The sequence below is a fragment of the Calonectris borealis genome, chromosome 19, assembly GCF_964195595.1.
Source record: "Calonectris borealis chromosome 19, bCalBor7.hap1.2, whole genome shotgun sequence".
NCBI lineage: Eukaryota > Metazoa > Chordata > Aves > Procellariiformes > Procellariidae > Calonectris > Calonectris borealis.
The window spans coordinates 6,695,265-6,717,550 of NC_134330.1; the positions used below are offsets into that span (position 1 = coordinate 6,695,265).

Genomic DNA, 22,286 nt, shown 5'->3' on the forward strand with positions numbered 1-22,286 from the left:
TACAGTAAGCGGTCCTTGCCTCACAAGAAGATACTCACATTTTGTAATAGAAAACCTTGGACTCGCCAGTGTTAGCTGCTGGAATGAGGTGTTTGTCCAGTACATCCAGAATGTCACAACAGATTAACTTCAGTTCAGTCTCAACCTATAAAAAAAAAACAAAACAAAAAGAGGAGGCAAGGTTAGCACATAAGACTAAGAGCTATTTCAAAAATATCCAAATTATCAAACAGGCAACATCATAAAAATCCAAGGAGGGGGAGGACAGAAGAAAAACAACAACTAAAAATTCAGCTGCTCCACAGGTGCATTAAGCAAAACAGTTCTGCACAATTAGCTGGCACACAGAAGAGACAAGGACTGATGATGTATGATGAAATGCATAACTGAATAATGGAATTATAAATTCCCTGGAAGACATCTCGATAGACTGTTGCATTAAGTCTGTCTCAGGATTCCTTACTGCAAGGCTTGCACTGCACTCCTGATTCCTTACATTTTTCATCCTAAAAGGCTGCCCTGAAAGTGGCAATGGTGAAGGGGACAATTTGAAGGTAATTAATACAAATCAGCCAAACTCCTTTCCAGAGTTAAATGGCACCTTCAGAATAAGTTTCTAGGGACTACTTGGGAGGCAAAGCTCTAACAGAAGAGCCTTAAAACAAAAATCATGGAGTATCAGAACAGAATAAAGATGTGCCACACAAACAAAAAGGTCAGATACAAGAGGAAAACAAACTCCAGAAGATACAAACTTCAGAAGCAGGCAAAAAAAGCAAGCACAGCAACTCAGAGAAAACGCAGAAATCATCAACACTAACAGTGACATTTGTGGCCAAAGAAAACCAATATATAAAGCCTTATTTAAAAACAGATATTAAAAACAGGATTTTAATAGCCAAAGTTGAAAACATGGTCACATCGCCTTCATTTTTTCTAATTTAGAATATAAAGCAAGGTCTATGAGGTTAGGGTTTACTACAGAAGTTTCACACCTGCAAGCAAAGAAACTAATCATACCCAAAAAAAGCTAAAAACTGTCTTTTGACATCAACATTGCCAAAACCAGACTTGCTCTGAGCATCCCATATCGTTCACAGTAGGAGCGGCTGGTTAAGTGCAGACAGTAACCTATTGCTGCTCTTTCATGATTTCGCAATAACTATCACTGCTACAGCTGAAGACAACTCTGGCTCAAGCTACTTTTATGTACTATAAAGTAGAGGTTTTCAAGCAAAGGCATCAACATCAGTTACAAGAAACTACCAGTAACTGCATGTCTTGGATCACAAAAGCAGCCCCACTCAGTCCACTATCCCTTCCTATCCTCCCACCCATGCAGTTTTCTTTCCTTTTTTCTTTAAGCTTTTTTCTTGCCATGTTATATTTTTGTCACCATATAGCTCCCAAACTATTAGGGTTTGTAACCACAACGTTCATCCTCAAAAGCTGTTGAAGTTATAGATCCAAAATAAATGTTAAACTGGCACATACATACGCATACCGATTTGCACAAAATGACTTAACAGATTTGCAAAAGTTCCTTTAGAGAAATTAATCTACAGCAAATTTCATATACAATGTCAGAATGCCCTAATTCAGAGGAAGAGTTAGATGCTATACTTAAAGTTATGTGACAAATGCTTAAGGAAGTTGCTGAAATATGGTCACTTGAGAAGAATCTACTTCATATGTTCTTGGGCTACAAAAGCTATAAAACCTTTGGCCAGCAGTCAGTTCCTGCAAACTTCTTTCCTCTTGATCCTCTTTTTCAATGACTTCTTTTGCAGAGAGATCTTCAGCAAAACTGCAAAGAATTAAATCAGTTTCTAATCCTCTTTTGTTAAATAACCATACACGTACAAACTTCTATTTTATCTCAGACAGACCTTTTTCAGCTTTGCTTAAAGGATCAGTCACACAAGTTATCAGAGATCAGCTGCTGTCCAGGGCATTGTAAATGTCCTGACCAAGCTTAGTTTAAAAAGATTTAATACAAATTGAGTCGATTAAGAACAATACAAAAAAAAACCCACAACAAAACCCTAAAAGCTCTTTTATGAAAAGGATCTGTTCTAGCCAGATCTGCAAAGCATCAAACCCAGCACAAGAGCCCGCATTAAGCCTGTTCAGAGCATTCAGAAAAGGTAGGTTTAGGGTCTACCACCATTCCAGCTCCAAATATGACATATGGTACTACAGGCTCTGACCAGCAAGGAAAGACTGCTCACCCCGATAGGTGTGTAAAAGCCCCCACAATCCACCCTGCCTCTCTTTATTTTAGTGGTAGTGCTGGCTTAATCAGATTCCAGACTGTGTTCTTAGCTCTGCAGATACAAAAGCTTGTAAACCACCTGGTGATCTGAACAAGGAGACTTACTGGAAGCAACCAGAGGAAGGGTAGCCTGTGCTAGTTCTCTGACCTGGTTTAATATGTAGCCCCCAAAATAGCTGCACCTCACAACTGAGATGCAACATGAAACTAGAACAGTAGGAGACAGTTGCTAAAGCCTGTAACCTACCTCCCTTCCACCCCTGCCAAAACAAGCAGACAGACCACCCACATTTATGCCAATTCATAGCCTAACCTTTCTAAGAAGAGGGGAAGGAGAAGAGAGCCCTGCAGCTGCCCCAGAATTCAACCCAGGTTGTAAGTCAGAGCACCAGAAACACACATTCCCATATGCCACAAATACAGACCAGTATGAGGAAGGTGAATACCTGTCCTATGCTATTAGGGAAGGGATTTGGTTTTACTGCAAGGAAGTGAACTGCATTATCTACATACACCACTTCATCCTCTCAAGGACGAAGAATGCAAGCTTCAGTGTGTTCTCATCTACAGAGATGCAGTCAGATGAGAAAGCCAGGGGCTCCACTTTTGTGTATCCAAATGGCCACAGGACCCAGAAAAGCAGCCTGTATACAAAGGAAGTAAGCGGCATTTTCCCCCGTGGCTATGTATGTGTTTTGCTACATTTATCTTAAGTGGCTTGGGTAAAGGCACAGCCTGGCATCTTCCATCATCTCTCAGTGTTGCCTACTGTATGCCTCCGACAAAACCAGCGTGGCCTACTCCGACAACACCATCGTCCCCTGAGTTCTGCCCCAAGTCATGCTGGCTAGTAGCTGAAACAAACTGCAAACATTTTTAAGAGCCATGTGCTAAATTATAATAAATACTGATGTAGACCAAAACCATCAAATAATTCGTTTTACACAAACCACACCTTCCATTTCAACTCAAGCAGCACTCTATCGCTGAGCAAGGTCACACCTGGTTCTGGTGGCAGGCAAGAGAGATGCTGGTTCTCTCCCACTCCCCAGTGCTTTAAACTTGGCCTGTCAGTCCCCAGACAAGTATTTTGGGTTTTTTTTTTTTCTTCTTCAGAGCCTTTCAAGCCTGGGAAGGGTCTCCCAACAACACTGAACTTACTCTAAAAAATGCTACGGTTATTTGTTGACAAGGTAGCATAATAACCAGAACTCTGCTGAGTCTGTACTGGACCTTATCTGTTCAGAGAAGCACTGAGCCTGACAACAGGGCAGCTGTGCTACTGTTCCAGCAGTAACAGCGAGAAGCATCATGCAAACTGTTGCAATATGTTCTTCAGGCCCTTACTGCTCCCATGCTGTCTTGCCAAACCCATTAACACTCTCCTTATAGCAGATGCTAACTCACAGTAAGTCTCCCAGCAGCTACAAACAAGACTCGGTCTTCAGCTACAGACGATACATAGAAGCCTCCTGGAAAACTCAGGCTAGGGTCAAGCAGACACATCTGGTCTTTCTCCAGTACTGAACTACATTACAGTTCTCCACAGCACTCTTCCACCCAAAGCAACTGTGACAGCTATTCCCTTCAAGGATTTAACAGCTGAAGATACTGTTGGCATAGCACTGCACTTCATGTGGCCTCTCTCTCTCTCTGGATAGATACCTCAAGGACTACATACATTTGTTTCTTGCACACCAGGCTGTTCTGCATGGTACTTGCTCTCTTTACAAAGAGAGATGCAGAACAATGCCTTTTTTCCAGTCCTTTCAAAAACAAGAAAAAAAGTCTTTTCACTATTAAAGGATCTTTGGCAGAAGATAGTAACCGCCCACAAAACATTGTGCAAAAAGAACGGGAAGCATACAGTGTAAGACAAATTTAAGCAATCATCAGATAGCTATTGTCTTATTTTATATGTTCTGTTAGAAAGATTTTAGTCACCCATCAAGAAATGGTATTTGGGACTGTATGTAACTGGCAGAGCCTCATCCCATCAGCAGGCCAGCATAAAATTAGAAACTCACAACTCTAACAATTCCATGGAGCAACAGAAACCCTATGAGTCAACAGAAAGTAGTCCTGAGCCATTCCTGAGAAAAGATTTCCAAGCCAACATCATTTCCAGTGGTGGTATATGAATCAGTGCCAGGTGATATAATAGACTCCACTGTTTCTCTGGAAGTGAAGATCTGAACCATGTGGAGGCACTTGTCCTCATATAATGGAGATTAAGCCTCTGCAGAAATGTGTGGGATTAAAATAGTATAGGAGCATGACTGCTCCATGCTAAACCATCATTTAAGAGGAGGGCGGGGGGAGCAGGGAACAACAACTCACTGTTCTAATAGCTGAAGGTTTCCTTAGCCCTTACCGATGAAAGTCAAAGCTTGCTCCAAGTTCTCCATTTTAGGTAAAGTTGCACAGACTGACTAGACTCACCATGAAGTTATGTGCATCAATTTTTCCCCCTCTCAAGGGAGAGAAAATAGCAAGGCCCTAGAGATTATAATACATGCAAGTTTCACAGTTGAGGTGACCACAACATCTCAACATCCCCCATCCCCAGGAACATGGAGTGCTTTATCTCAAATGGATTGCTTTAACTGCCATCAGTGTAACTCACCAGCTTAGGGACAAAAAAAAAAAAAAAAAAAAAAAAAAAAATCTATATTTTTAAGAACTAGATGCTGTCAGAGAAGCCGTACTATCTCAGCACTCATTCCAATGCAGGCATAGCTGTCTGAGCTAATAATGGGTCTGCCAGTTCAATTGTACAAGACTAACTAGGCAACTATTCTTCACTGTCACCCAACTGCTAAGCACTTAGTTTAACACAACTCTGCCAAGTTTTCATCTGGGGGAAAAAGTAACAAACAAGGCCGATGTACATGAAATGCAACTATCGCAGTGATAAAAGACAAGGTAAAGGAGTCAAAGGAAGTGGCCATTTGGCTTACACTGCCTGTCTTTATGCCAAGAACAACACTGAAGATCCCTCCCCACTGGCATTTCAACTAACAGTGTTAGTATTTTTGCAGGACAGAGAACTGCAATAGCACCAAGTGTCAAAGTCTCTATGAGCCAAAGCAACTTTTATCAGAAGTAGAAGCTTAACAGCCAAACACCTCCTTTGACAAGGTTAACTCTCCAAAAAAAGTTGTTTGGGATAAGTCAGCTTGGAGGGGAAAGAATAAGGCCTCCTGAGCACGTGCAGCCTCACACTTGAGGAAGAAACGAAGGAAGAAAAAGTGCCAGCACCGTTCAAATCCTTAGCAGATATGTAGATGGACTGAAGGAAAAGCCCTCCCTCTCTCCTTTGAGTCTACTGCTCTTTTGAGTGTTTACACAAACACACCCAACCTCTCTCCTTCACCAAGTATATTTATTCTCCAGACAAGGAACAAACTTCATCCTTTCAAAATTGTCACCTTATTACAGCTCACCACACTAGCAATCTAGAGTATCAGGGCAGTTTATAGCAAGGGTACCAAGACTGGACCTTAACTAAATAGCATTATGCCACAACACCAACTACATCTTACCATTTGCCGATATTCCCGAATCATTTTTAATTTATCTTCTCCACCTTTGTTTTCTTCTTTCTGTTCAATGCTGCTGATTATTCTCCAGGAAGCTCTTCTAGCTCCAATCACGTTTTTATATGCAACAGAAAGCAGGTTTCTTTCTTCCACTGTCAACTCCACATCCATTCCAGCCACTTTCTTCATTGATTCGACCATTTCTACGAGGAAAAGGTCAGACAATTATTCTTATAGCTAAAGCATCTTTCAAACCATTCAAGAGAAGTTGTACGGTAATGATAGCTTATGAAAACAGGCTCCCTCCTCCTTTCCTACACAGTTATTCCTCACTTTTATACTGGAGTGTTCCAAACAAATCAATGAGCATATACACAAAGGAAGTATCTGATGTTCTTTTAAATGCACTTGACAAGGGTCCCAAAAAAATTCTTTAGAGATAGTTGTTTTGGTGTTTTTTGGGGTTTGTTTTATTTTTTTAAGAGACAGACAAAAAGGATTTAGCATTAGCAGCAAAGACATTTTTCACACTGATAATAGTTACCAGTACAATCCTACAGGAATGCATGTTCTTCAAAGTGCTTCAGAAAAGGCAGTGAATAGTGGGAAAAGCATGAGCGAATGTAAGCTAGCTTTCAGCACAGCAGGGATAAACTGAAGAATTACAGAATGCTCCGCTGATTTGTCAACTGGAATATAGTGTAACGCGGTAATTAACCAAAAAATAAAATCCAGATTTGAAGAGATGTAGAGAAGTATGAGAACTGTTATTAGGGAAGCAAGTCAAAGTTTAAGAGGAAACCACGAGAAGAAAAATTAGACGCTTGGAGAAGTAACAAAAAAGTCATCCTGAGGATAACGAGAGCAATCATATCCACCCATGCCAAGCAGCTATTTACACTGAAAAGTAACACACAAAATATAAATTAATATTTACAGTTTAAACCTTTTGAAAAGGGCTTCTAAACCTGAGGTTAAAAAAATTATTACTAAATACAGCTTTCCTACACTCAAGTGGAAGCAAAAGCTTGAACTACTTAAGGAAGGTTATAATCCTTTCATTACCTAACCACATTATGATTGCTTGTGACATATTAGAAAAATAAAAGCCGAAGATGTTAAATATACACTAATTGAGAGCCTCGTATGAGACATCCAGGAATCATAGGTTTTGTCCTGCCACACAGTGCTTCAGTTCATTCACCATTTACCTTCCAGCTTCTAGAACTGGTGGGAATCCCACAGACAGAAAACAAGACCATTAATGAATGAGACTAAGCCCCAACCATTCCCTCTACTCAACAGGACAACTGTTTCATAGCTATCTGCCAGGTAGAGGGACACTAGAATGACACAGAATCATAGAATCATTTCGGTTGGAAAAGACCCTTAAGATTGAATCCAGCTTCTGCCAAGAGCATGATGATGTGATTAGACTATGCCTCCCGTAATATGACGCTTTACTGTTCTATAGCCTACCTACCTTGCCCACTCATCATCCCTCCCCCATCATTTTACCTCATGTTCTGCTGTGTCATGGCAGCACAAGCAATGGGAAACTAATGAAGCTTAACTGTCAATTTTTTCCTCGGGTGCCAAAATTCACAATCTTAACAGGCATAAGCTATTTCAGCAATGGAAACTGTAGGCTCAATCCTTTTCCCTGGCAGGAACAATGTTATCAGTCTCCAACAGGTCTCCACGTGTATAGGACAAAATTTTATAGTGGCTCTATTCTTAACAGAAATGGAAAAAAAAAAAATCCCTATCTCTACCAATAGATTTTGCTTCTCCAAATCACAGAAAGTAACAAAAAATCCACCAAGGATCTGATTAAACTTTTACAAAACACCACCCTACTATTGCCAAATGGTGAACTGTTTTTGCTGAAGACCTCAAGAGTTGCCCTAAAACACTCCACATACATACAGTTAACTAACATAGGCATGCAGTCTTGTAATTTAAGCTAGCTAAGTTAAAGGCAATAGGATATAGTTTGAATATGCAACTTAAATAATGTAAGCATTGTGACTTCTTTTCTGAAGGATGACCCTACCATCTATATAAATAATTTATTTCAAAGCTGTAAATTTTTAAAATTATGCGAGTTAAGTCATCTCATATTTTGAAGTTTCTTAAAACAGCAGAGCTACACCCAAGATAACTGTGCTGGTTTTGGCTGGCATAGAGTTAATTTTCTTCACAGTAGTTAGTACAAGGCTACGTTTTGGATTTGTGCTAGAAACAGTGTTGATAACACAGGGGTGTTTTCATTCCTGCTGAGCAGTGCTTACACAGAGTCAAGGCCTTTTCTGCTTCACACACCACCCCACCAGCGAGGAGTTGGGAGGGGACACAGCCAGGACAGCTGACCCCAATGACCAAAGGGATATTCCATACCATATGATGTCATACTCAGCATATAAAGCTGGGAGAAAAAGGTGGAAGAGAGGGGACATTTGGAGTGATGGCTTTTGTCTTCTCAAGTAACCGTTATGCATGATGGAGCCCTGCTTTCCTGGAGAGGCTGAACATCCGCCTGCCGATGGGAAGTGGTGAATGAATTCCTTATTTTGCTTTGCTTGTGTGCTCAGCTTCTGCTTTACCTATTAAATTGTCTTTATCTCAACCCACGAGTTTTCACACTTACTCTTCCAATTCTCTCCCCCATCCCACTGTGGGGGAGTGAGCAAGCGGCTGTGTGGGGCTTAGTTGCTGGCTGGGGTTAAACCATGACAGTCCTTTTTGGCACCCAAAGTGGGGTTCAAAGGGTTCAAGACAACAACAGGTTCGATTGGAACGTGCTAGATCAAATTTATAGTTGTTAGTGCTGTTTAGCTATTAACTAGCAGGCTCCTGGGCTTGCTTGCTTTACTGTGTATTAGAGTCTAGCGCTTGTTAATGGCTGCTTTTTGCTTTCGCTGCTTGCTGTACTGCTGATCATTTTACTGTGCTGTGCCTGGGAAAATTTTGATAACAGCAATGGGGATGCACCTGGGCTGGCAGATGGCCAGGGCATCGCTGCTGTTTCTGTGCTGCTGTACTGGACAGGGTGGAACTCCAGTGCGAACTCAAGTCGAAGGGACTGTGACCTGTGGATGAGTCCGTGCAGGAGCAGGACACCCCAACACACCCGGTAAGTCCACGCCACAGCAGGCTATCTTGCATCTGTGGCTATGGTTACATCTGTACCGCAACAGGTATACCTCTGAAGGGTTTGCGGCCCAAGGATAAGTCCATGCTGGAGAAGGTACACCTTGAAGCATCAGTGGCTGTGCATGAGGTCATGCTGGAGCACCTCCAAGCGTGTGGCCACGGATAAGCCCACGACAGAGGAGGTACACCCTTGGAGAGATTGCAGCCATGGGTGAGGCCATGCTGGAGCAGGTTTACTTCTGAAGGGACTGTGGCTGTGGGTAAGGCCCCGCTGGAGCAGGTCTATCTCTGAAGGCATTGTGGCCCATGGAGAAGGCCCCACTAGAACAGGTGCACCTCAAAGCAACTGTGGCTGTGGGTAAGTCTATGCCACAGCAGGTATATCCCTGGAGAGGTTGTGGCTCATAGATAAGGCTCGACTTGGCACAGGTACACCCCTAAGGGACTGCAGTCTGTGGGTAAGTCCAAGCCGGAGCAGGGACACATGGAGAAGTTCATTGCAATGTTAAACCCTATGGTCTGGTCTAAAGGGACCAGGGGTAGAGATTGTAATGGAAATACTTTTAAATTGTTGTAACCCATGATTTGAGTTGCATGTTATAGGAATTACTACAGCAGGAACCACCTGAACCAATGGAGGACAAGCCTTACAAGAAGCAGTGAAAGTGCAGCTGGGACCCGACCTGAGCTGGCTTTGGTACCCAGTAACTCCACGCAACACACCACCTCTCCTATCCTGAGTGACCACCGTAACAGATGGAGCCCAAAGTCATGGACTAAATGGACATTTTGTGGACATTTATGGGTATTTTACAGACATTTCACAGGGGTGGTCCACAGACTAAGGGAATGATATCTGTGTATCAAAGGATGGGAAGGGGGGTGGTGGTTAATGAGGAGATATTGGATAGTGTGGAACCTGGGCGTGACATAAATGGTATGCAGTAAGGGGTGGAGAATGTGCTGGGTTTGGCTGGCATAGAGTTAATTTTCTTCACAGTAGTTAGTACGAGGCTACATTTTGGATTTGTGCTGGAAATGGTGTTATAATACAGGCATGTTTTCGTTCCTGCTGAGCAGTGCTTACACAGAGTCAAGGCCTTTTCTGCTTCTCACCCCACCCCACCAGCAGCTAAGCTGGGGGTGCACAAGAAGCTGGGAGGGGAGACAGCCAGGACAGCTGATCCCAACTGACCAAAGGGATATTCCATACCAGATGATGTCATGCTCAGCATATAAAGCTGGGAGAAGAAGGTGGAAGAAAGGGGACATTCGGAGTGATGGTATTTGTCTTCCCAAGTAACCGTTATGCATGATGGAGCCCTGCTTTCCTGGAGATGGCTGAACATCGCCTGCCGATGGGAAGCAGTGAATGAATTCCTTATTTTGCTTTGCTGTGTGCTCAGCTTTTGCTCTACCTATTAAACTGTCTTTATCTCAACCCACGAGTTTTCACACTTACTCTTCCGATTCTCTCCCCCACCCCACTGTGGGGGAGTGAGCAAGCAGCTGTGTGGGGCTTAGTTGCTGGCTGGGGTTAAACCATGACAATAACATGCTTGTCAGTGTTTATTTTTGTGAACAAAGGTGACCAACAGGAATTAAGACTTGCAGTCTCTGCTATTTGGGTACCTTTGCCAAGCTCCAGCAAGAAATGCAGGGCTTGTCTTTATTTTAATGCTCAACTGCCCTCAGATAAGAGGAGTAACTGAAACTGCACTACATCTGCAGTTTAAGAAATCAACCTGTTTTGTGAATGCACAGCCCTTCCTTCAACCTTAGTTGTAGAAGTTCATGAGCTGAAGAGAGATCCTCTACATAAATACAAATAATTCGAAGTGTAGAAAAAGGAGGGGGTAGTCATGCCACACTATTCATCTATAATGCTCATTCCCAGGTACCCACCATCACGCTGAAGATCTTTGGTCTGACCCAGTATGACCATTACACATGGTTTTAGATATGTGGCAAGCTTAGCTAACCAAGATCACATTAACTTTGTCCCATTAGATCTTCTCTGAAGTTATGAGAGCCAGAGGAAACTGAGTAACACTAATACCTTCTCTGGAACTGGCAGGTTTCTGACATACACCACGTCTTTTTCTATTACACTTGCAACCTTGTGCACCCTACCGGTAGTCTCTAGCAGTCATGCAGCAACACACAGATTACAGAAGATTTTGCTTTTCTATAAAGCAGAGTTTATATTCTTCTGTGCTTTACCAACTGAGATTAACTACAGAGCATTTCAGTCATACTAAGGAATGTACTACAACACTTTTATAGAAATCCTGCTTCTTGATGAAGTAAAGTCACTATTTACACCTATCTCATATATAATAAACAATTATTTGTTTATTTTATGTTACACATGTAGTAATTACCCCTGAAGTGTGGAGGTGAGAAACATGTAGTACAGTAACAGCTTCCAAGATCTTCTGGCCTGTAACAAGAAATTGTAACAACTGGGAAAAAAAACGGGCAAGTTTTATCAAGTGTACTACAGGTTTCCTTCACAATCTCTTCCCTAGAAGCAGATTCGTCCAACATGGAAATTTAAAAGAAAAAAACTATACGCAAGACTTGCTGTTCCCTGTAAATGAGTATCTGATTCTCAGAGCACACTCAAATATATCATTACAAATTTAATCAATTGCTTAGCTTCTGCAGGATTTTACCCATTGCTAGCCTGAACACCTACAAGCCTTTCAGACAGAGCTCCAACATCTCTGTGCACTGGAGGACAAATCAAATTCACGCTGAGCAATAGCTTTTACAGAGGCATACCTAAGACCCAGTCCTACAAGAAGCACAGCCTCTGTCAGCACATATGAGCCCTGCTGCATCTCTTCAGTCTTGTGCAAAGAAGGTCATTAACTATCATCTTGTAGAACCACCATAACCACAGAAACAATGGTGCCAAAAGAAAACGGTCAACTGCTCAGAACGACCACCAGAAAACAGGCCTTGTCACCCCAAGATTTTCACGACCATGAGTTGTTAATAAGCCAAATAGACTTTCTGCCAAGTGATACCTATCAAGAATAAGATGCTGGGGGGTGGGGGAGAGGACTTGAGGTTTTCTTCATTTGTGCTGAAGCACAAAACCCTCAAGCTTCACCAACTCTTCATACTAGGTACATAGCCTCTCTTAATACACTGATGAAGGGAACTGAAAGGTCTTTTCTTCAAAATCTTAATCCTGTTACTAGTTAAATACACAACCACAGATTAAAATCCCACCCATAAACAAGTGTCTTACCCAAAGTGAAAAGATTTATCAGCTACCCCCAAAGCTGTTGGAGAAAAAGTTTTCTAGTGTAGTAAAGAGCCCAATTTTACTTACAATACAGAAGTCTGGGCTGGTATTTCAACAAGACAAAATAGTATTATGCATATACCTTGGTCTTCCACAGTAAAGCCATAATCCAGCCCTTAAAGTTTAAGCCTGATGAATAATCTTAAGAACTCAGACAATGCAAAAGCAAGAGTACAGCACATCTGTATCTTCTCCAATAGAAAACTAATTCTATACAAAAATAAAGCCATATATGCCTGCCAACAGAACAAATATTTTATACTCTACGTGCAGCTTTACCTATCTGGAAGATTCCACAAGGAGGTGAAAAGCTCAGAGGCCATTCAAGACAAAATACAAGTCTGAGATTACATTTCAGTAAGAAGGATTACTGCAATAATGACAACTCATTGCATACAAAGTCCAGGGATGCTTACACTGCATTATGGAAAAAGTAGTGTTATGCAGATTCAAAAAGACAGAGATTGTAGTTTAAGTGGTTAAGTTCCAGCCTTTCAGTTGATTGTGGCTGTCACCTTATTATGCTATTGTCAGATCATGCCACCATCAGAGCAGGAAATTGTGAAAGTGTAAAATGTGGAAGGATAGGGGAATATTCTGGAGAATGACACACTTGCCCTAGATTTATATCCTTCCCCAGGCATTTGCTGTTGGTTGTTACAAGAAATATCACAGTAAACAGACATTTGGTTTGATCAGATTTGTATATTCTTACGGGAAAAAAGGCATTTAACAGACTCAAAACAACAGCCTAAGATACTACGAAACTATAATAATGCCCTTGCCATTTTTTAAGTTTCTACATTCTACTACTACGATTAAGATGCTTGGCTCCTCATTGCAAACATTGCTGACTCACATCCAGCCACTGCAGAGCAACAGTAGGGACACACACGCATAGCTTGTAAAACACAAAAGATTTGGACAGTGGTTGTTGCCACTACGCTGAGTGCTACCTATAAAAGATTTTTAGAACAGGCTGGTATGTGGCTTGGGATTGGGTTTTTTTTGTTTTAATATGAAAGACGAAAATTATGCCTTACTCTAAGCTAAAAAGTAATGGGGGAGTTTACAAGTGTTGAGAAGCATATGTTTGATAACCACCTACTAGGGGCCAACCCACAGAACTTATACCAAGGGCACAAGTTGATAGTAAAACTTACTAGGTCACAAAATAACAAATGCCTCTTTACCAGATAAAGATGAGAAAGTTTAAGTATTTGTTGCTTCTCAAACTCTAGAAATCCAAGCAACTCAGGGGAACTGGAATGTCCCTGTGTAAGAAAATATGGGAGCAGGTGATGTACAGCAAATTTAGTGGAAAGACTAAAAACCTTCCCAATATAAGATACAAAACTTAAGAAACAGTAAACCATAACAAAGGAGTAGCACCATGTATCAAACACCAGTATCTGACAGTTCTATCAAATTTTTTGCTTGCAACAGAAACAGCTTGGCCTAAACAAGGGCTGACACACTAAAGAAACCTGTCAGGGAAAAACTACAGTATTTGCAAGCTCTCATTCAGGTATCATATAGCGCTTAAGTCTCGCACTAAACATGATGCTACAGTGTCTGATTTTTTTGTTTGTTTTATGACGCATCTAGTTATATAGCATGTGACAGGGCACTCCTAAACTGATTTTCAACACTACACAGAATCTACTTCAACCTTACTGCTGAAGTAGCTAACCCTTGCCACAGCACACACTGGTTCAACGTTATCACAGGAAAAACAAGAGCTAGAAAACCTATTAGTGGTGTGCTTAACTTCCAAAAGAGGAACTACTTAAGTGAGAAAGCTTGTTAAAATAAGAACAGAAAAAGAGCTTGCTGAGGGTAAAGGTGGGATGGAGATGACTTGATGGTCATCATACTGAAGGCTTAAATCAAAATGAACCTTACGAAGACCCAGAAGGTGGCATTCTTAAGTACTATTCAGTTAACAGTAGCAGAAGCACAGCACTTCAGAAAACTGAAGTTGTGTTTTAAGTTTAATTCTATTGCCCTTAGATAAGAGAAATAAAGCAGACCAAGATCTTCAAGCCTCTAAGCTGCTGCTCAGTATCTATTTCAGCATTTCAAGAGCTAAAAGCTGCAAACGAGCATCCAGTGTGATGTGAGGAAGAAAAAGCAAGTCTTTTCACATGTGTTCATCATAGAAGATAATGTACCATAACCAGTATTCAGAGAAGACTCAATACAAGTACTAGTCTTGTACTTGTTCATTCTTGGATGATCAGTAACAAGTCACAAGAACTCAAAATAAAGTATCTGATCCTAAATTGTTGTGTATAACCTCTCAGTTAAGACTTTAGTAGCAGCAGCAAACACAAACTGACTTAAACTGTGTCAATCTTTAAGAAGGGTTCCAGCAGACACTCAAGACCCATTAACCTAATACTCACAAGGGGTCAAATTAACAGGAATTACATTAAAAAACCTGAATGAGTGGGTATATGCATAAACACTATATTGTAGAGCATGGCCTTCTATAAACACAAGTAATGCCTCACAAATCTACCGTGATGCTTTGAATGAGTCGAGCTTATGGACAAGGAAGACATGATTGATATAGTCTACCTGGATTTCCCACAGGCATTTGACAAGGTCCCTCACCCAAGGTTCTTTAAGGAACTCAACTGCCATGGGATAGGAAGGAAAGTCCTCACGTGGATAAACACTTGGATGAAAGACAGGAAACAGAGTATGAATATAAGACTCAAGCGTTCAGTACAGAGAAGGATCACCAGCGGAATCACACAGTGATCTGTGCTGGGAAGCATGCTAACATCTGTAAGTGATGCAGAAAAATAGAAGCAAATAGTAAGTACTAAATTAGTAGTAGCAGCAAACTGCTAAGAACAAACACGAAGACAAAAAAGAGCTGAAGAAATAGAGGCAAGCATATTTTCTTCATTGAGTGATGAGTGTAACTGTGGAGATTAATGCCCATAAATTGCATTTTCCCTAGAACTGCAGGCCTCCACCTGGCATCATCCTATTCACTACAACAATTAGCTCCAAATTCAAGCCAAGAGAAGGTAGGGCTTATCCTTCCATCCATTAGGAACTCTTCTTCTGAACATACTATTACAATGCCCACATTAGGTTTTTCTGTTCTCTTTAAGAAATCCTGCATTTGGCAAGTTAGACTTAAGAGATGGCTAAACCAGTCCAGCAGCTTGCGAGGAGGTGGGCGGGTGGCTTTCCCCTCTATCCCTATCAATTCCCTCATGCCAGCTCAACACTTCTTTGACCTCTCAAGCGGCTGATTCAGGTCATCAGCTCAGAAAAGAAAAAAAATCTTGCTTATAATTTAGAGAACTGAACTGGCTTTAAGGCTCAGACTAGAACTCAAGTAAACATGAGAAATGGCCAGGGAAGAAAGGACATCCCTCTTTCAACAACGAGTTGTCATATTAGCTCACCTCACTTTGCAGCACTGCACCTTTAGTTCCTAAAAGCATAAAATGAACACAATATTTACCCTTACACACTACATACATTTCTGCGATTTTTCTTCAAAGGTCTTCATGTACTTGAAGTACTCCAAGTAGATTATTACAGGCAACAGTGCAACTACGGAGGTACTAAAAACTGATAATCCTATCTTAAGCTCCCTATCTAGAGCATGCCACACTTACCACGATGTACGAGTTTTATGCAAATGAGCATAAAAGAACCTAACAACTATAGTTGCAGAAGTTAAGACAACCAACAGGCAAAGGGGGAAAAAAATACCAAGGAATATCCATCCTGCACAGTGGCTTAGACTATAATTTTGTGGAGAAAGCAGCAGGTTATACTGCTATTCCCTGTATAAGGTTTATAACGGCTGGTGCAGCCAAGACACTTCCAACATTTGATTGCATGACTCTGCAATATACAGTTCTACAAAGCATATTTGTACTTTTATGCGCTCGGAGAAATAGATGGATTAAGGCCAAGTTATCCAAGTGACAGTGGTATTTTCTGCATAATCAATCCTATAGACTATCACAAGTCTTTCTTGCAACAAGAACATGATTTAAGTCATCACTATCATCTCTTCAAGCTGTGAACATACGCTTTTCTAAACAAAAGAGGGTTTCTCCAATACTTGTAACAAAAATTTTAGTTTGAAAGCAAGCATAGGCAAATCTAAAGACTGGGTCTCATCATACATTTCTCTGCTTGATTGAGATCTGCTACTAAGTAATCTAATACAAGTACTCAAGTAACTTAATGGACACCAACTCAGCTTCTGGACTCCCTGCAGAGAACCAAACCACCTAATCGTAGAGTTTTGTCTCCTTTGGCTGCTCTTGGTACCTCAGGAGATTCAAGAAGGCCATTATAGATAAAGGCCTTCTCTCAAACAACTCTTCAGGATCAGAAGTTAATTTTTATGGCCCAGTATGTAAACAATTATCACTTAAAAAAATTAACAACCTAATTCCTCCAACATTGTCTTGGCCATACTCTACCTACCTCTTGGATTCCTACATTTCTTAGAGATATGCTGAGATTTTTCTGCCTTTTAGCCCTTTCACATCTACCCAATTCAGAGACAAAGACAGCAGTCATACCCCACATCACTAGAACAGTAAGACAGGTATAAGTACTAACCATTAATGTGGGGGAAAGGAAAAAAAAGAACAAAACAAAAATCAAACAAAAACTTAAGTGTGCTTGACATTTGCTTGAAAGAGACAGGTCCTCTGCAAACTGAAATTCATATGCAACTTAAATCCTAATTTGCAACTTAGTTTATTGATTGATTCTTCATTAAGCTGTAAGTTCAAGACCTGTTACTGTGAGACAATTTTTTCTAAAATGGGTTCAAATCTTGAGTTGAGTCCACTACTGCACACCTTGCTGCCTTCATAATAAAGACACATTTCCCTGACAGACAATTTATAAAAACATAGGAGACAGCTGTTAGCCTGCTGTATTGGGAGTCAGGAGAGCTGTCAAATAGCTGGTTTTTTTTCTTCTTCCTACCTGTACCTTGACCTATTATCTGGGTTTTGGGGGGGGGGGGAGGAACCCACTATTTCACCTCACCTAAGTTATACCATATGTGAATTTGAAGTCGTATACTTCAAGACCTGTAGTACAAAACTGCTGTTTAAAGTTTTAAGTATCTGCTTGCAGTCTACCTTGTATCATAGCATGTTTCTCACCTGATTAAAAGAAAGATGTTACCTAGCTTCCACAACGAAGAATTGGTTTCAACATTCAGCAGCAGTCTACAGGAATCCAGACACACACATTCTCTCGATAGAAAGAACTCTAATATTAGTAAGGTAATTTCACAAACGAACACGATGTTACCTGCTCCAATTGTCTTCCGGAAAAAAAAAAAAAGACAATTTATAGTTACATATTATTCTATTAATAATAGTCTTTGAAGAAACAGCAGTAAGTGAGATTTCTCACAAAGCTTCCTGTATTCTAAGTAAGCTTTCTGGCATTTTGTGATTTGTCATGACATGCCTAAGCAGATCTATGAAGATAGTCAGACACCCAAATCTCTTAATATCTCTAGAGATTGGGGCTTAAGTGCTACTTACACTGCACAAGTACCTAGAAAGTTGCCCCCTTAATCTGGGCCAATATACTGAGGACAGTACAGATGCAGGACTAGATTTCCAACGATTCACAAGTACAGCTTCCAAGACTTCGTAAATTCCCTAAGTGGGTCAGGTAAGTAACACCAAAGAAGCTACAGTTAGATGCCCACCACAAGTGCTGCTATAAATGTCACGAACTATACATAAAAAACAACCCACCACACATCACTCTCTCCAAGTCTCAAGGAGAAAGAAGATGGGACAGAACTTAGCACCATCCTAACATTAAACATGAAAAATTGTCATTTCATGCTTACATTAAAGTTACACGGGAGATTTGTATTCCATGTATTTGTAGACAGTACTTACCATCACACCATTTTACATCTGCCAATTAATAACTCTGACCTTATGATCGTGTATCTCAAAGATCAAACTGAAGAGCAAAATTAAGAATAACTTACACTTCCATCATACTGCTTCCCAAACAGTTTTGTTCACAGAATTATTTAGCAGTTTCAGCTATGATCTTGGCAGAACTGCAGTATTTCATATAAACAAGAACAAATTATGCCAATAATTTTTAATTGTTTCAGCTGAACAAGAATACAGAATTAGATGCCAAAACAGTATCTACAGAATGTATTCTTCCAGGCCATGAACACGAGAGACATGAAGATACATTTCGAACAACTAGCGGAATTAGAGGGTGCACCTTAAATTTGTTTACCCAACTTGATTCCAACTTTGGAAGTCTAAAAACCACGGCGTTGATTTAAACATGACAACTATAAGTTTAGTGTTCCCTCCTAAATGATAATAGTCTCATTACCATTCAGAAGCAATATAGCATAAGAAGTCTTTTAGATTTTGATCTAGGTAGCTTGTTTTACAAACATCCACAATACTGGTAGAATAGAAAGTCCATCGAGGGAAATGCTGCCCCAAGGCAATCCCTACTAATCAATTTTTATTAGTTGACAGGAAGTCTGATTGTTTTGCACTGCAGATCTCTATAATGGCGTAGAATCTGATTACTGTCTAAAGAACTGATTTACAGCTGACTTAAGAGAACACCAGACAGTCATGCCTCAAAAGCTCCCAAAGCTGATGAATCCTCCAGGATGTTGGCCAAGCATCCAACTTGGGTTTCCACTCAAACCAAAACGAACACTTTCAGTTGCACTGACTCATCCATACCAGGTGGAGAACCCTTTCCTCCCTACTCACCAAACCAACTCCAGGAATGCTGCTGGAATTGGGACAGGGATCGGGGGAAGGAAGTGCATTTTGCCATCTCACACCCTTTAGGGCAGGTAGTAAGGTACTGAAAAAAAAACAAAACCCCCAGCAGAAGTTGCACACTTACTGTGGAATACGGAATTGCATGCTTCCCTCCGCCCAAGACAATTAATTTGTACCCCAATATCTGCTTTTTTTGGGGGTATTTTTTTCTGTAAGTCCTTACAGTTATTGTGGAGACTGTTCGACTCCCCTCATTTAGTGGAATTCTTAGCCTGCCCCATTTCCCTACCAGAATAGTCACAGAAGGGAGTCTTATTTAGGCCTTCCTTTTTTGTTGTAGATTCTATTTTCCTCCTCAAGACATGCATTTTTCAGATGTTTTGCAATAGTGCTATCAGAAGCTTTCTAAGCACAACTCAGTAAAAATATGTCATTTGGCGAGAACTTGGTCATGTTGTCTATGAAAATGAACAGAAAGTATTTGAAGCACCTTCCTACCTCTAGATGAAGTGTAACTGCATTCACACTTTTTACATACAAGGGTATTTATTTCACTTTAAATGAATAAACGTAAGGTCTTAGGGCAAAAGTAACAGTCCCAGAAGAGTAACACCATCAAGAAAATTAAAGGCCCTTTCTATTATATGCAAGGGAAACATGTTTAAAGAAACAGTTGCAAGACAGACATTTCTGGGGCAAGAGACACTATCAGGGCTGCCAATTCCTCCCCTGTACCACTTTTTCCCCAGATATGAAATGATCAGGCATAGCACACAAACTTAGAGAGAAAAAAGGATGAAAAGACGATGCTGGAAGAGTAAAATGATCTGTAATAATGTCTACCACATAATGAAAGCGTATGCATTTTCTTTAGGCAATGAAGTATCATGTACTCGATCCCTCCAGGGTGAGAGGCTTGCTCTCTCTGGGTTTGCCAGGGGCAGCAGTATCTCCAACCGAAGGCAAAGGAAGAGAAAGAAAAGCGCTAGCCCCCTCCCCCGGGACCCAATACAGCAAGCAAGCCTCTCCCCAGCATCGCCTCCCGAGGGGCCGAGAGAGCCGGGCACCCACCTTCCGGAGAGCACGGCACTGGGCGTTGTCTGCGGCGAGCCGACCTCAGCCCCACACTGCCGAGCTCCGCAAGGCCCGGCCCGGAGGTAAGCAAGGCCCGGGCCGAACAGAACCACCTCAAGCCGCGCCAGTCAGCGGTACGATAAGGGGTAGTGGGGTCTCTTTGTCGGGCCCCCCGAGGCGGGGGCGGCTCCCCTGCGCCCCCCGGGACTCGCCCTTCGCGGCCGCCATTTTATTCCCGGCTTCTGCCGCCACCGCCCCCCGAACCGGGCCCCGCCCAGGCCCAAGCCACCCACTTGTTCAGGCCCCCCATCCCCAGCTCCACCAGCCCCTTGGGGCGCTCCCAGTCGCCATTTTGTCTGTGCCCCCCTCCTCCGCCCCTGCCCCCCCTCCCCCGCCCAGCCGCCATTTTGTGGCCGCTCCCTCCCTCCCTCTTCCCTTGGCCTTGCACGGCCTTCCTAGCCAGCGCTCACCATCGTAGCGCTCAGCCTGCTCGGCCAACTTGGCCTGATAGACGAGGTCCTCCCGATCGTCCATGTCCTGCAGGCGGGGCGGCGTCGGGGACTGCACGGGGCGGATGGAAGCCGATGGGTCTGGGGGGCTCAGCAGCTACCAGCTCGCTGCTCTCCGGGCAAATATGGCGGCAGCACCTCCTCCCGCTGCATCCGGGCACTTCCGCAAGTGCGCGCATGCGCTCTGGGCCTCCCATGGCAACGGCGGCTCCTTGGCAACGGGCGGGAGGCGGGGGCCGGAGCCGCGGCGGCGTGAGGCGGCAGCCCGGGGGTGGCGGGGCCGGAGCCGCCCGCTCCCCCGCCCGCTTATGGCGGGGCCGCAACCGAGAGAGCGCTGTTGTTCTAGGGAGGCGGAGGGGCGAAGTGCGGGGCCGCTGATGGCGGGGTGGGGCCGGACGGCGGGTCCCCGCCGGGCTGCTGGCAGGGGGCCCTGCCTCGCGTGAGGGCGGGCTGGTAGCCAGGCCCCGCGCCGCGGGCAGGGGGTGGTCGGGGAGAATGGCATTTCCCTCAATGCATCTCTTTCTCTCAGGGAACGTGTTCCTGCTGCCCTCAAACGCAGACAATACTGTTTGAATAAACCTCTCTGCGTATTTTTGTACAAATCACCGGGTATGCTCCCTACATGCGTAATGGTGAATCTAGGAATGAGTGAAAGGCAGAAGGTCCGATTTAGCAGGTTTCTGCAATCTCTCTGGGGTGTTTACTCAAGCAAAGTATCACCTCTAACACTATGTCTAATGTAGGACATGATAATTTTACAGTTCTAAGAGGCTAGAAGAACTAGAGCTTAAAATTGAATGTTTTGTAAGTTCCTCACAGAGTACTTCTGAAAAAATGGCACATACATTTAAGTAATTGAGATAACGCCTCGATTTCCAAAATCAGAATGGTTTGAGAAAACTAAAACGGATTATGCTTGTCTGGCATAAATTTAATCTTCAAAGATTTGCTTAGGGTAGCTGTGAATGAAGTCTCATCTCTCTCTCTTCCCAGTGTCTCCTAGCATGAGCAGGCTAAAGACTCTCGGCCTTCCTGAGATGTAGAAGTGCACAAAGGCCTCTGCAGCTTTTGATACGCAGCAGAGACTGAGCAGGCCCTGGCACCTCTTGGACACAGTGTCGGGTATCCTTCTATTTACTCTTTTGTATTGTGCCCAGTGAAATGGGCTTCTGGTGGGTGAGGGCACACACCTAGAGCACAATTTAGAGCACTTTTTTTAAAAATAGTTTATTTTTTCCCTATTTGTTTTAACACATATTATTTCAGCTGGTGAACAAGAGCTTTAGGGTATGTAAAATTAACATAACCTTATGGTTTTCTTACAAATAAACCTAAAAATATAACAGAATGATTTTTATATCACTGTTTGCCTACCCAGAAAATCAATGGTCTGTTTACATGGAACATTTTGGGCCACAACTCTTTTTCAAATCTCAGGATTATCTAATCAGAATTCCATAAAAGAAAAAACAAAGACATTAGCGAGTCTGGACTGTGGTGAAAATTAGGTGTCAAGTCCAGAAAAAAAATCCTATTTTCAATTTAGACAAAATATGATCAGAAAATGCAGTTTTTGTTGAAACTGGGAATCATTATATAACTTTACCT

General features: G+C 42.2%; 1 protein-coding gene across 11 annotated transcripts in view; it reads right to left on the reverse strand.

Annotated features, from left to right (window-relative positions):
- The window catches only part of YWHAE (tyrosine 3-monooxygenase/tryptophan 5-monooxygenase activation protein epsilon), a 41,819-nt gene extending 20,955 nt beyond the window's left edge, over positions 1-20,864 (reverse strand). For 10 of the 11 annotated variants that reach the window (XR_012676596.1, XR_012676595.1, XR_012676594.1 and 7 more), the window contains exons 1-3: positions 20,640-20,837; positions 5,821-6,020; positions 39-145 (exon numbers count right to left, since the gene is read on the reverse strand). Coding sequence is in view for 7 of the 11 variants with exons in the window: in XM_075168775.1 (XP_075024876.1) it covers positions 39-145; positions 5,821-6,020; positions 20,640-20,703 (371 nt within the window). In the remaining 4 variants the exon portion in view is untranslated. Of the gene's footprint in view, positions 1-38; positions 146-5,820; positions 6,021-20,639 lie in introns of all 11 variants that reach the window. The other variant, XM_075168777.1, reaches the window with a different exon arrangement.
- Positions 20,865-22,286: the final 1,422 nt, after the last annotated feature.